Raw genomic sequence first — 14,178 nt, 5'->3', positions numbered from 1 at the left:
GGTCTGCGCACACCACGCCTCGGTCTGCGCACACCAGCGCCTCGCCTGACTGCCCAGCGGCAATGGGGAAGTCACATCTCTCCTTCCGGGCTCTCCTTCTGCCAGTGTCTGTGCCCCTTTGCCCTACAGACAGGCAGGCAAGAGTTGGCAACCAGGCAGCAGGGGCCCGGCTGAGTGCCTTTCCCAAAATGTGTCTCTTCCACCCCAAATACAACCTCCCTCCGGAGCAGTGATTTCCAACTTTTTTCATTTCATGGCACAAACAGACTAGTTACGAAAATCCAGAGGCACGTCAAAAAAAATTTTTTTTGAAGATCTGACAAGAAAATAGCTATAATTTTGATTCATCATACTGGACTGCTATTGTATTGGCTGTTGTCATTTTAAAAAATTTGACAGTCTGAGGGAAAAGAGGTCAGTGCCCCCAACCAAATAGTCACGTATTGCTTGTTTTAAAAATCCTCGCGGCACACCATGGTGCTGCAACAGACGGGTGGAAAATTGCTGCTCTTAGAGGCAGCCTCTCGGCTACAGCAGAGTCCTGGCTACTTCTCTCGCAGTTTCTTACTCTTGTCTCCTCCCAGACAGAACTCTACTACAGCGCAAGACATTGAATAAAGATGACTTCCAAATGCAGCTTCTTGGTCCTTCTGACCCACGCCCTCTGTTCTCGAGGGCCCTGCCGGAAATCATCCAGGTACCCCACCCCTGCCTGGTGAGGCCCTAACGGCAAGTCACAGCTAGCGGGCACTTGCTCACTGTGTCAGGAGCTTGGCGTGTGTGTCTCACGGAGTCCTCACACCAGTGGACCTCTGTCTGCAGTAGGTGCTCTTACCATCCACATTTACAAGTAACCTGGTCACATAGCTGTTCAGTTGTTTGGCAAGCTCAGCCTGGTGCAGAGCCTGTGCTTCTGACCTTGGGGACGGGACCGGGGCTGGGAATCCAGTCACCGGTTCTGGTCCTGGCTCTGTGACCAAACAGTTTCCAGGTCTCAGTCCAGGCCCTTCCTCCTCTGGGCCTGACAAGGGCCTCCATGGTCCCCTCCTGCCTGGGCATGCTTGGTAGGCACCCAGGTGTTTTGCAAGAACTACCACATCCTTGGGTGGGGGGTGAGCACAGTGCATACAGATGATGTGTTGTGGCATTGAGCACCTGAAACCTGTGTCATTTTGTTACCCAGTGTCACTGCAAGAAATCAGTGAAAGGGAAAAAAGGAACAACTACCAAATCCATGGCCTATTTAGCCTGGGTCTGGCCCAGAGGTTGCAATCAGAGGCTACTTGCTGATTCTAGACCACAGATGTGTTCTGTCTGGGCCTTGGTGCTTTTATAAAAACTTTTTAGAGATTTTATTTATTTTTAGAGAGAGGGGAAGGGAGGGAGAGAAGCATTGACCAACCAGTTGCCTCTTGCATACTCCCTACTGGGGACCTGGCCTACAACCCAGGCGTGTACTCTGACTGGGAACTGAACTGGTGACCATTCAGTTCGCAGGTCAAGTGCTCATTCCACTGAGCTACACCAGCCAGGGGTATAAAGACTTTTTACAATCGGGAGAGTCACCTGTCAGATTTCTCAGCTTCCGGGAAAGAACAGGCCAACAGCACGGGCCTGTGGTCTGGCCCTCTGACGGCCGGCTGCGGCTGCCTCCCGAGGCACGTGTGCTCTGAGTCCCACTGCTCCTGTTCTCCTCCACTGCGTCATCTCTCTGGCCTCAGTGGCCAAGAGTTTGTGACCCTGACCTCCAGTCCCTACTATATGCACAGACAAGCCAAGGCCCAGAGGACAGAGCCGTTTCTAAGGCCACAGCAAGTTGAGGCAAAGCGGCTGTGGCCTCTCCTGGACTTGCTGCTCTGCTCCTCTTTTGCCACCTCCTTCGGCCAGCAGGACGGAGTCTGGGAGAAGGGAAGGGTTTGTCATCTCTCCTGGGATCATCAAAGGAATGTCTCAGTCCTTTCCTCTGAGGGAAGGGTGTGGCAGTGGTTCCACGAGCTCCCCGGAGTTCCAGTACTGGCTTCTGATCTTAGTGGCCAAAGGTTCTCACCTCTTCCTGCTAGGCCCCTCCCTGCCAGGCTGGGTGAGAAGTGGGGAGCAATCTGCTCCTCTTCCCCAGCCTGTTCTCCCACGAAATAAATCAATCCCACGGCTACCCTTTGGCACTTCCTAATCCAACTGGGAGAATGGCATCTGGCTATTTTCCTCTTGGGTTTGCCTCCAAATAAAGCCAAGGTCACTCTGGTCTCCAAGTGCAACCCATAAAAGTACAACAGTTGGCTTGCTCATAGGAGGAGTGGCCTTGGGCAATAATGACACTTTCCCTTACTGGCGGGTCATGGTGTCTGGGCCCTGGGCTGGAGGCTGTACACACCTCACCTCACCAGACCCTCACAGCACCCTGTGAGGTATGGGCTCTTTTTATTCCCATCTTGCAGACAGGAGAATTGAGGCCCAGAGTGGTTAAGCCACTCACACAGTTAAGAAGTGGTACAGCCAGTTTAGTTTGACACTCCAGAACCTGGAGTGTTAACCATTATGCAATATGGCCTCCAGCGTCTGCTCCAGCTCCTCTGAGGATTGCAAAGTGTGTGCATGGGGTGGGGGTGGGGGTGGGGCCCTACAGCACACTGAAGTCCTTTGAGTTGATGCACTACCCTTTAAGCTTTTTTCCTTTTTAATATCAGCAAAATGAAGACCAGGAGAGCTTTAGTTTTTATTCTGATTATGAATCAACTGCAAAATCAAATCTGCTTCTCACCCCTTGGCTCTTCATGCCCAGGGAGCTGGCTGCTGTGGGGACATCCATCCTCCACATGTCCCTGTTTCCTCCATTCCTGCTGCACAACAGCTAGGCCATTAGCAATATCAGGAGGTAGAGAGGCAAAAGGAGGTTGTCTATCTGTGTAGTGTATGCTTCCAGGAGGGACACCACACTGATGGACCCCAAAATCCAAGCATAACTGTGGTTTAGGTCCACTTCACTGTCAAAGATTAAGATCAGAGCTACAGAAATGATCTGGGCAAATATAGATGTCATGGTCCCCTCGAAAGTCTTTTTGGTTCCAGGCCAGCGGATCTCCCCCATGGTGCTTCCGAAGATGGACGCCACAGTGTCACCCACACCCACGGACAAGACTCCAGCATAGGGGACTAGGGCCCTTGCTCCCCCCAGACTGCCCTTCTGTGTACAGGGCCTGGGTATTAACCAAATGGGAAGAGACATGCCCAGGAGCAGGTAGATGTGTGTCAGGATGAGCGGTCCGCTGTCCCGTTCATCCAGGAAGAGAGACAGGAGGCTTCGCAGAGTGTGGCCCAGGGGTTTGATGCGGAAATAGCGCACATACTCTAGGAAGATGAAGACAGCCAGACATACAGTGGCGGCCACGTAGAGCAGTGGTCGGTCAAAGATGATACCTGGGACGTAGGTGGCTACCACAATGAAGTGGAAATACTTCCGGGCAATGGTGGGGGCCTGGTGCTTCTTGGATTCCGAAGATGACCGTCTGGCATTCTGGTACAGCACCACGATGCAGGCAAAGGTGGCCAGCAGAGACCAGTAGGCTAGGAGGTAGATGCGGGTTTCTGTCTGGAAGAGGAATTGAAGAAGCCAGAGCAGGGGATTCCTGCGGATGAGCCGGTGCAGCCAGGGCAAAACCACGCCAAGGCCCAGCACACAGGTCATAAGGTGGAAGAAGATGGAGGAGGCCCAGGTACCTGAGTCCATGAAGACAAAGAGGGTGCTGAAGAAGATGCCCATGAGTACCATCACTATCACTACCACCAGCAGGAGGAAGTCCACTGGGTCCCCCTGGCTTTCCACCACAGTAAGAGAGCGCTTGATGAGCTGGTTAAGCATGAAGCTGATGCCACCCAACACCAGCAGTGCCTCCCCAGGAGTGAAGCAACGGGGCAGCAGGTACAGCAGGATCATGTTGAGGTAGACGAAGATCAGCAGGACCTCCAGGACCTCGATGACCTCCCCCACACTCAGGGAGTGCTTCATGATATAAATGATGACACAGCCAGCTAAGCCTGAGATGACACAAGTGTTGGTGGGCACTGGGCGCGTGATGCCCAGTGCCAACACTGATGAGAAGAGGGCCACTGCCATGCCAGTAGCTGCCACCACAATTCCAAAGCGCTCGAAGTACGGGTTTCCAGCAGCTTGGCAGCGCTCCTTCATGACCAGTCCGAGCAAAGGCATGACCATCGAGGCGGGCAGGAGGCCACTGTTGGCGGACAGCCGGAACTGGAAGACCGCGCTTCCCTGCTGCAGCAGCCGGTCCCACTTGTATTGAACATAGAAAGCCTGCACTGCGAGGGCCACGGCGCACCACGAGTATCGGTCCAACACGGATGCGTGAATGCTCAGGACAACTGCAAACACCACTGCTGCCTCTGCCAGCACCGACCCGCTCAGCGGAGCTCCGGTCCCCGGGGCCGGGGAAGCGCGCTCTCGGGTCATGTCTCTAGATCTGGGACCCCGTGCACACCGGGGTGACTAGGGACGCCTTGGACTCTGGGCCACTCAAGCCCCCGCCAGGCAGAGAGCCGCAGCTTCACCCAGCCAGCACCTTCTCTCTCCGTTCTTCAGCGGAGAGGCCGCAAGCTCCACTGCAGGGCACTGTCTGACTCTTGATAGCTGGTGCGCGGTCAGCCTCCACCACCCACCTAAGGCACAGAAGTCGCCGCCCTTCCGCCTTCATCACACCCTCGATCGCCCTAGACACTGGATCCAAACCTCTCTGGGGGTCGCCATCTTGGCCCCGCCCCACCGTCACGTGACGAAAAGTACAGTCCACGCGCCCGTTTAGAGGCGAGCTGTCACGTGGGCACCGCGTTTGGGGGTGGGGCTGGGGCGCGCGCGCGCGCGCGAAGATGGCGGCTGCCGCCGGCGAGCCGTGTGTGAGGTGCGGAGCGGGCCGAGTCAGCCGGGGTGGCTGTGAGGCGTTGGGTGGAAGCCGAGTGGAAACGGGGCGGGAGGTGGTGGTGAGATGTGGCGGCAATGGCGGGGTGAACCCAGGTGAGGTCAACGGGCGCCGAGACCGGAGGCGGTTATGTCCGAACGGTCCTCGCACGCGGGGATCCGAGGCGACTTCTCCAAGAAGGGGGCCGGTGCCTCAGCCTTTCCGTCAGCGCCGGCCTTCGGTGTCCTCACCCAGGCTCTTTTCCTTCCTTCCCTGTCCCCGTGGGCGCTTCCTTCAGTCCCCTGCCTCCCCCCCGGACCGCGCTTCCTCGTCCGGCGTGACGCTCCTTCGAGGCGCAGCGGGGCGCTTCGCGGTGGCCCAGGGGAGCTCCCGCACCCTCGACCCCGGCGGTTGCCCAGGTGTCCTCGTTACGAGGTGTTTGGTGTGGCGACGCGCCACCTCTCCGCAGTTTGTGTCCTCTTCCTCCTCGCAGCCTTTCATTCATCCACCTGGTCACGTTCTCAGGCGACGACCCCGTCGGCCGGCAAGCCCGGACGCTCCCGGAGGTCCCCGGCACTGCCCCGGTCTCCGGGGACCAGGCACCTGGACGTTGAAAAGAAAGAGACGGTCTTACTGGCAGGGCGCTTCCTGGCGCCGGCCGCTGGGGAAGCGCTTTCTGTGCATCGCGTCGGAATTGTCGTGACCCCGGAGGCACTTGCTGTTTGGCAGATGACTCACAAACCCGGCTCAGGACTAGCCAACCGGTGAAAGCGAGGGTTCAAAGCCAGCTCTGCCCAACCCGGAGCCTGAACCTCCGCGTTGCAGCTTCAAGTGCCTCTCATCCCTCCCCACCATCCTCCTTCTCAAGTTCAACATCCTTGTCACTTGCTGTTCTTCGGCCAGCAGTGTCTCCCCGCTTTCTCGTTTTGTCTGCCGCCGGATCCTTAATCCCCAGAAGGAGTCTGCGATAGGCTCTCGGTGAAGGCGACACACATTGGCCATCTCCAACACCACGCCCTCCGCCCATGTGTTGAGATGCTCTTTGGAGTCTTCATGGGCCGTAGGGAGCTTGGGCGGGCCAGCGTGTTTTCCCTCCTCTGCGGTCCCCTGGCCGCTCTTCTCTCAGGCAGCTGTGTGGTCACTGTGCCCTCTTTTTCTTGGGATTATTTCCCAACCACTGCAGAGCTTGGGTAGAGCTGGGCTGATGTAGGGTAAGGCGTGCCCTTCCATGAAAGAGAGCAAAGGAGGGAAAGCGTTGGGTGGCGTGAAAGGTGCTTTGATCGTCCTGGGACACCTCTCCAACTCGAACTTGAAGATGGAGGAAGTGACAGGGATTTCCAGACACTGCTTTGCTCGTAACCCACGATAGGACAACGGTCTTTGTAACGACTGGGATTGCACTGAGCAGCGCCTTCCTGTTTGAAATGCCTGGAGGCCTAGACTAAGAAAACTTAATTTCGGTTCCTAGTGCCTGTGGACATGCAGATGACTTCAGACAGGCCACCTTAACACCCGAGTTGGTGACTCTAGATGTGAATCCTTTTCAGAGCAGTGTTGAGGTGGCTCTGAAGCATGTGGGAGAGGCGTGGCCTACCTTACTATGAGTTGGCACCAGCCAAAACTGGACTAATACTCTGAAATCACCCAGGGTTCCCGGGAGGTCAGTCAGGGTTTGGCAGAAACGCGGTTTGAATATTGGCATTTTGAGTATCTGGTGTGTTTAAGAAGTGAGTGGTGTACCTGTGCTCAAGAAGCATGTGGTGTGCAGAGCTTGCTGCTAGGCTTCAATCTCAGTTCTCGCAGGAGAGGTGTAGCTCACCTGTGCAGTTGGAGCACGCAGGGACGAGGACCGTGTCTCTGTGTTACCCGCGCGTGGGAAAAACTGTCTCTCAGACTGGCTGGGCTGTGTCTCAGCTTCCTACCACAAGGACTCGGTGGGAGAGAGTGTTACTCCTGACCCCCCAGTGGCGTCCACCCCAGGTCTGCAGCCACGTGGACCTCTCTAAGGAAGACCATGTCCTGTTGCCACCGGCCGCAGCTCCTTTAGGAATGGAGTTCCCTGTTGGATGACATTTTAAAGCTTTACCTTGGAGGCAAGTTATTTGGTTTCTGTGCCTTAGTTTCTTCTCCAAATACTTAGCTCAAACTTATTTGTTGTGCAAATAAATGAGGGACACATGTTTTGTTTATGAAAGTCCATATAGAGGATGTTTGCCTGAGGCTTTTGGTGTGAATATCACAATTCCAGCCTTGTCGCGTCTTGAGAATCACCCTGCTCACACTGTGGAGTCCCTGGTCGAGGTAAAGTTTTTCACCGATTCTTAGATCAGTTTCCAGTGATGTCTTTCTTCTCGGACTTTTTTTTTTTTTTTTTTATAATCTTAGGTGATTATATGCCTTTAAAGTCTTTGTTAGGATTAAGCTCTTTATTATATTCTACTTTTTTTCTGGTTGTGTAATGTGCTTAACGTCTTTTGTCCTTCCCAGCACTAAGTGATGCGCATCGTGAAGGTTTAGGTCTATTTGTGTTCCCATTATTCCCAGGTCAGTGAGTGTGCAGGGATTGAGGGGCCAGCGACACTCCTTTCCACAGGGATTCCCTTCCTGTTAAACTACCACTTTCTCTTTTATTCTGCCTTTTCTTGGCACTTCTACAGATACTCATTTTTTTGATTTTTCTCTTTTAATTAGATTGCAGGTCCAAAAGGGACTTATGTCACCCTCCTTCAGCCTTTGCTTGTTTGGAGGATGAGTGAGTTCCACTGCATCTGGAGGCAGTGTAATGTGACGACTAAACTGCTGTCTCACGTACCTGGGTTCAAGCTCTGGCTCCATTGTGCACTGGCTCTGTGATCGTGGGCAAGTTACTTAACCACTTTTTTTTTTTTTAATTTTTTTATTGATTATGCTGTTACAGTTGTTCTATTCCCCCCCTTCATTCCCCATCCTACCCTCCATCCCCACCATTACCCCCCTTTAGTTTATGACCATGTGTCTCAAGTCCTTTAGATTCTATATTTCCCATGCTATTCTTGCCCCCCCATCTATTTTCTATCTACTGTCTATGCTACTTATTTTCTGTACCTTCTCCCCCCTTCTCCTCCTCCCACTCCCCTGTTGCTAACCCTCCTTGAGATCTTCATTTCTATGTTTCCACTTCTGATCTAGCTGTCCTCTTAGTTTGCTTTTGTTTTAGGTGTGGTTATTAATAACTGTGAGTTTATTGTCCTTTCACTGTTCATGTTTCTTTAACTTCTTTTTCTTAGATAACCCCCTTTAACATTTCATATAATAAGGGCTTGGTGATGATGAACTCCTTGAATTTGATCTTATCTGAGAAGCACTTTATCTGTCCTTCCATTCTAAATGAAAACTTTGCTGGATAGAGCAATCTTGGTTGTAGGTCTTTGGATTTCATGACTTGGAATAGTTCTTTCCAGCCCCTTCTTGCCTGTAAGGTGTCTTTTGAGAAATCCGCTGACAGTCTGATAGGGACTCCTTTGTAGGTGACTGTCCCCTTAGCTCTTGCTGCTTCTAGGATTCTTTCCTTCATTTGAATCTTGGCTAATGTAATGATGATGTGCCTTGGTGTGTTCCTTTTTGGGTCCAGCTTCCTTGGTACTCTCTGAGCTTCCTGGATTTCCTGGAAGTCTATTTCCTTTGCCAGATTGGGGAAATTCTCCTTTATTATTTGTTCAAATAAGTTTTCCACTGGTGGCTGTGCCTTTCCCCCTTCTGGTACCCCTATAATTCGGATGTTGGAGCGTTTAAAGATGTCCTGGAGGTTCCTAAGACTCTCCTCATTTCTTTGAATTCTTGCTTCTTGACTCTTTTCTGTTTGGCCATTATTTGCTTTCTTCTGGTCCACTCCATTGATTTGAGTCCCAGTTTCCTTTTCATTGCTATTGGTGTCCTGTGCAATTCCATTCATTGCAATTAGTTTCGCCTTCATATATTTGTCTAATTTGCGGCTATAATCAACCAGTTCTGTGAGGATCCTGATCACCAGTGTTTTAAACTGTGCGTCTGAGAGTTTTGCTATTTCTTCATCGCTTAGATTTATAGGTTCCGGGGCTTTGAGCTCTTCTTGAGCCATTTTTGGTCTGTTCGTGCCCTTTAAGTGTGAGGAACGAGCCTTGGACTCCCAGGTCGCTGGGTTGTGACGCTGTATGTGGGGGCGTGGTCAGAGCGGGGAAATGGCGGCACCCTCTGCTGTTTTGCACTGCTGGGTAGGAGCAGAGCCTTAGGTGGTTCACCTGGCCGGGCCACTCAGAGTTGCTGGGTTATGACGCTGTATGTGGAGGTGGGGTCAGAGCAGGGAAATGGCGGCGCCCTCCCTGCCGCTTGCCACGGGGACCCGCTGGATTCCGGTTCAATCGCCCACTCCCTCGCTTGTCTATCCACACACAAATGTGCGACCACAGTCAACCCGCAGCCCTGCTCTCTCGCTGTTTCCCCCGCGGTTACTTGCTTGGTCGGTCGCTCGGTCGCTCACTAGGTCCAATCCCGCACCTGGATTCCGCGCACCTGAGTCCGTCAGACCAAGTTTTCCCTTGCAAGCCCGCTCCACCAGCTGCTGGTTCCGCCCCTCTTACCGGTCAGGCTGAAGAATTTGTTGTTAACAGACTTCCAAATAGTTCGATTTTCTGTGTTCTGGCTGTGTTTTCTGTTGCTAATATTTAGTTGTCTCTAAACTTGGTTGTGTGAGAAGGCACGGCACATCCACCTATGCCTCCAACCACTTTTAACCTTAGTTTCCCAATGTGATAACGGGGATAGTAACAGTATCTGCCCCATGAGTTGTCTGTAGTCAGTAAGACAAGATGTTGAGTACTTATCACAGTGCCTGACACACTACAGTTGCTCAGTAAATGTTGGCTGTTGTTATCATCAAAGGCTCATTTTCAATAAACATTATTGTTTTTGACGTCTTAAAATAAAAAGACCGTAATATGACATAGTTTTGCCAATGAAAATTTTGATTTCTAAAGAAATATTTTTTTTCTTTTGAGAAGTTCCTGCTTTACTCTGGGACAGTGATCTCTAGTATTGTTTAGTAGCAGAATCTTTTTCTGCCTCACTCCCTCCTTCATTAAAAAACAACAACAACAAACACAGCCTATAGTGACAGATCTTTTACCTTCTCCTCTGAGAGCATTGGTAATTTGGGCATTCACTTGGGTATTCATTTTAAAGTGTAGATTTCCCAGGCCCAGCCTCTGAGGAAGAGTAGCTGCAGGGGGCGACCAGGATTCTGTAGTGTGGCTGTGATTTTCCACAAGCAGGTGGTTTTGCTGCTTGTGGTCCCAGGACCAACTACATTTTGAGAAACACTCTTTTAGCACATTGTTTTCTTTCTTTTTCTTTTAGCTTCACAGATTTTAGTGTAGCAACTACAGCTTGAATTTGAGAAAACAGAGAATGCTATACTTGACAGCTGGCCCATGAATGTGGGCAGTAGTGGACTTCTGGGAATCACTGCTACCTGGCTAGTTAGAGATCTAAGCTCTGAAAGCAAACGCGGATAAATTAAAGCTTTTTGATGCCCATGCTTTTGGAAATAGAAAATGATGATTAAGAAAGTGATTTAAGCCCTGGCTGGTGTAGCTCAGTGGATTGAGCGCGGTCCTGCGAACCAGACAATAGCGGTTCGATTCCCAGTCAGGGCACATGCCTAGGTTGCAGACCAGTTTCCTGCAGGCTAGTTCCCAGCAGGGGACACATCAGAGGCAACCATACATTGATATTTCTCTCCCTCTCTCCTTCCCTTCCCCTCTAAAGATAAATGAATAAAATATTTAAAAAAAAAAAGAAAGTGATTTAATTCAGGCATACAAAAGCCTTCAATTAATGATTAATTTCTTTCCATTAATTTTGATGTACTATTAACGTCATTATTAGCTATGTGTTATGTAATAGGTGTCTAATCCATTATGTGAAAATGAGAAGCTATTTTTGGTAAAGCAAAAGTATATGCCATTTTAAATAAAGCTCTTCCTTTTTCCTAATTCAGTTTTATCAAACAAATAAACTGGATGATAATTATTCTCTTTACAAAAGGTTTTCAAAATTTATTATAAGTTTCTGTAACTAGTGACCTTCTCCCTGTTTTCAATCACTTAGGGCTTGGTTTACTTACACATTTTAGTAGAAGGCGAAAGATTTATGCGATCTGAAGAGAAACCAGAGTATTCTCATACATTTTAGTATACATCATCAGTACAAAGGGATATATTTGTTTCATTAACTGGATCTGGTCTGACTTTTGAGTAGTGAATGCTGTCTTGTTATCAGAAAAATGATTGGTGATTCCACAGTGCAGTTATGGGAGCTGGTGGCTGTTGATTTAGTGGAATAGAGGTTGTCTTCTTAAAGGCATTTACCCTTAAAGGTTTATAGTTTTTAGGTGTGTTTAAACCTTTTGATGGAAAAATCCTGAAAGGTAATTTAAAAAATTTCTTTATCAATTTTATTTTATTTATTATTTTTAAAGATTTTATTTCTTTATCTTTAGAGAGGAAGGGAAGAAGGAGAGAAATATCAATGTATGGTTGCCTCTCATGAGTTCCCTGCTGGGAACTGGCCTGCAACCCAGGCATGTGCCCTGACTGGGAATCGAACCGCAATCATGTGGTTTGCAGGCCCGAGCTCAATCCACTGAGCTACACCAGCCAGGGTCTTTATTGATATTAGAGAAAGGGAAAGGGAAGGAGAAAAAGAGGGAGAGAAGAATCAATCAGCTGCCTTTTGCATATGCCCCAACTGGGGACCAAATCTGCAGTTTAGGTTTGTGCCCTGACTGGGAATCGAACCCATGACCTTTTGATTTACAGAACAGTGCCTACAGGCCAGTGCCTGAAAGCAATTTTTAGATAGAGCTAGTACTTTGTCTTTTATTTTTATTTTATTTTAAATGTTTACTTACTGGTTTTAGAAAAAGGGAAGGAGAGAGAGAAACATCGATTTGTTCTACTTATTTATGCATTCACTGGTTGATTCTTACATGTGCCCTGATGGGGATTGAACCTTCAACTTTGGCATAGGGGGACAAGGGACAATGCTCTAGCCAGTTGAACTACCCAGCTAGGGCTTGATTTATGTTAGTTTTTCAAATGTAGAAAACGTTTTTCAGTATATCTTCAAAGTTAACACAGCTTATAGAATTTCTGGTAAATGTTTAGTATATTTTATTAGGATCTTCTCATCTCTAACCTTTCTTTAGAGAAATTTTTTTTAAATTTTATTTATTTATTTTTAGAAGGGAAGAGAAGGAGAGAGAAATATGAATGTATGGTTGCTTCTGGTGCATCCCCTGCTGGGAACTGGCCCCTGCTGGGAACTGGCCCGCAACCCATGCATGTGCCCTGACTGGGACTCGAACTGCAATCTTTTGGTTCACAGGCCCGTGCTCAATCCACTGAGCTACACCAGCCAGGGCTCTTTAGAGAATTTTTTAAATGGCTACATTTTGAAATAAAAGTCTAGACTTCAAAAAAACCCTAAACACGTTTTCTGAAATCCCAGAAGCACAGATGAGGTAAGGAACTGGGGTAAGCACATGGTGGGGAATGTATTTGAAGAGCTCACTGGGGGCAGGGACTATATCAGTGTGTGTGTGTGTTTTAATTTTTTTTTTAATTTACTTTTAGAGAGGGGAAGAAAGGGAGAAAGAGTGGGAGGGAAACATCAATGTGTGAGAGAGACAGTGATTGGTTTTCTCTCATACGCTCCCAACTGGGGACCTGGCCTGCAACCCAGGCATGTATCTAGACTGGGAATCCAACCAGCAGCCTTTCAGTCTGCAGGCTGGAGCTCAATCCATTGAGTCACACCAGCCAGGGCTAACGTGTATTTTTTTTTAAAAATAGACTTTATTTATTTATTTATTTATTTATTTATTTATTTATTTATAGAGAGAGGGGAAAGGAGGGAGAAAGTGAGGGAGAGAAGCATTGATCTGTTGCCTCTCTCACACCTCCAACTGGGAACCTGGCCTGAAACCCAGGCATGTGCCCTGACTGGGAATTGAACCAGCAGCCCTTTGGTTCACAGGCCAGCATTCAGTCCACTGAGTCACATCAGTCAGGGCTGAAATATACTTAGTTCTTTTCTAGAGTTTTCTTCCTTATCAGTCACTTCATTTTAACAAGAAAGGAGGGTTTAGATATTCTAAACTGAGGCATCTTCTTAGCATAATGGGTGTACTCTAATTCATTAATTACTATATTTTATTAATTCTAAAATAAACATTTTTCACACTTTAAAAAAAATATTTATTTATCTTCAGAGGGGAAGGGAAGAAGGAGGGAGAGAAATATCAGTGTATGGTTGCCTCTTATGCATCCCCTGCTGGGAACTGGCCTGCAACCCAGGCATGTGCCCTGACTGGGAATCAAACCGCGATCGTGTGGTTTGCAGGCCCATGCTCAATCCACTGAGCTACACCAGCCAGGGCATTTTTCACACTTTTAATATGTCTAAAATCAGAGTGTGTTTTATTATTGATGAATTGTAGAAGGTAAATAATCATGTGCCTTGCATTAATGGCATCTTAAATGTATTGAAATATGTTGGCTATTCTCATTTCAACATAGTACCTATTGGTTTAGATTGAAATCTTATATTTTAGGTTTTTTTTAAAGCAAACACATCTTCAGAGATTTATTGTCACATAAGAAAACAAAAGATGATGCTTAGAACCAGATCATTTGACCCTTTCTTTTCCTGTTTCCTCCCACTTCAAAATGCTTACATCTCTGAATAGCCAGCATTCTCTTAGATGTGCAGTTGGGTCCAGGGTATTCAGGCCTCAGCAGTCGTCTTTGTAGTTTGAGCCTTTTTATGGGAAATGGGCTCAGTCTGCCCTCCACAGCCACTCTGCTTCCTGTCGTAACACCGCTTTCCCTGCACACGCAGAGAACCCTCGCTTTTCTGGTTCTGTGCTTCCCACACTTATAGGAGGTCCAGCGGTTCTTAAGAACATTCACCGTGTTTGCGAGCGCTGTATCGATTGGCATGAAAAAGCTCTATTTTAGTTTCTTTTTATTTTGAACATCAGGCTTCTAAGAATAGAATTACTGTCCAAAACTTTACCAAATTGTTCTGCACACAGAGCTTTTGCTTTAGAGAGAGACAGAATAGTTGTGAGATTGCTTAGTCAAGTCTGCTTTCTGTGATTTTCCAGGAGCAGTAGAGAACTGTGGACAATTCTGCTTGGAAGGTCAGCTCTGAGAGAACTGGTAAGTGGTGGTGCTCTCTCTCTCTCATTTTT

General features: G+C 48.7%; 2 protein-coding genes across 2 annotated transcripts in view; one reads left to right on the top strand and one right to left on the bottom strand.

Moving 5' to 3' along the window:
* Window positions 1–34: 34 nt before the first annotated feature.
* On the bottom strand, window positions 35–4,937 carry DOLK (dolichol kinase). The gene has a single exon (XM_037147363.2). It carries the CDS (start codon window positions 4,463–4,465, stop codon window positions 2,849–2,851), a length of 1,617 nt encoding a protein of 538 aa, XP_037003258.2. The 5' UTR covers window positions 4,466–4,937; the 3' UTR covers window positions 35–2,848.
* NUP188 (nucleoporin 188) overlaps window positions 4,851–14,178 on the top strand; it is a 57,640-nt gene continuing 48,312 nt past the window's right edge. Inside the window, exons 1-2 of the mRNA XM_037147237.2 lie at window positions 4,851–4,910; window positions 14,092–14,146. Coding sequence (XP_037003132.2) covers window positions 4,879–4,910; window positions 14,092–14,146 — 87 coding nt within the window. The 5' untranslated portion in view covers window positions 4,851–4,878. The remainder of the gene's footprint in view (window positions 4,911–14,091; window positions 14,147–14,178) is intronic.

The sequence above is a fragment of the Artibeus jamaicensis genome, unplaced genomic scaffold (genome assembly GCF_021234435.1).
Source record: "Artibeus jamaicensis isolate MK-2021 breed Jamaican fruit bat unplaced genomic scaffold, CSHL_Jam_final contig_471, whole genome shotgun sequence".
NCBI classification, from domain to species: Eukaryota; Metazoa; Chordata; class Mammalia; order Chiroptera; family Phyllostomidae; genus Artibeus; species Artibeus jamaicensis.
The sequence above is the reverse complement of the archived record's forward strand: the minus strand, read 5'-3'. Positions and strand labels throughout refer to the sequence as shown.

What these genes read in the sequence shown, in the direction of transcription:
- DOLK (XM_037147363.2), bottom strand. Translation starts at nt 4,465, where the DNA reads ATGACCCGAGAGCGCGCTTCCCCGGCCCCGGGGACCGGAGCTCCGCTG.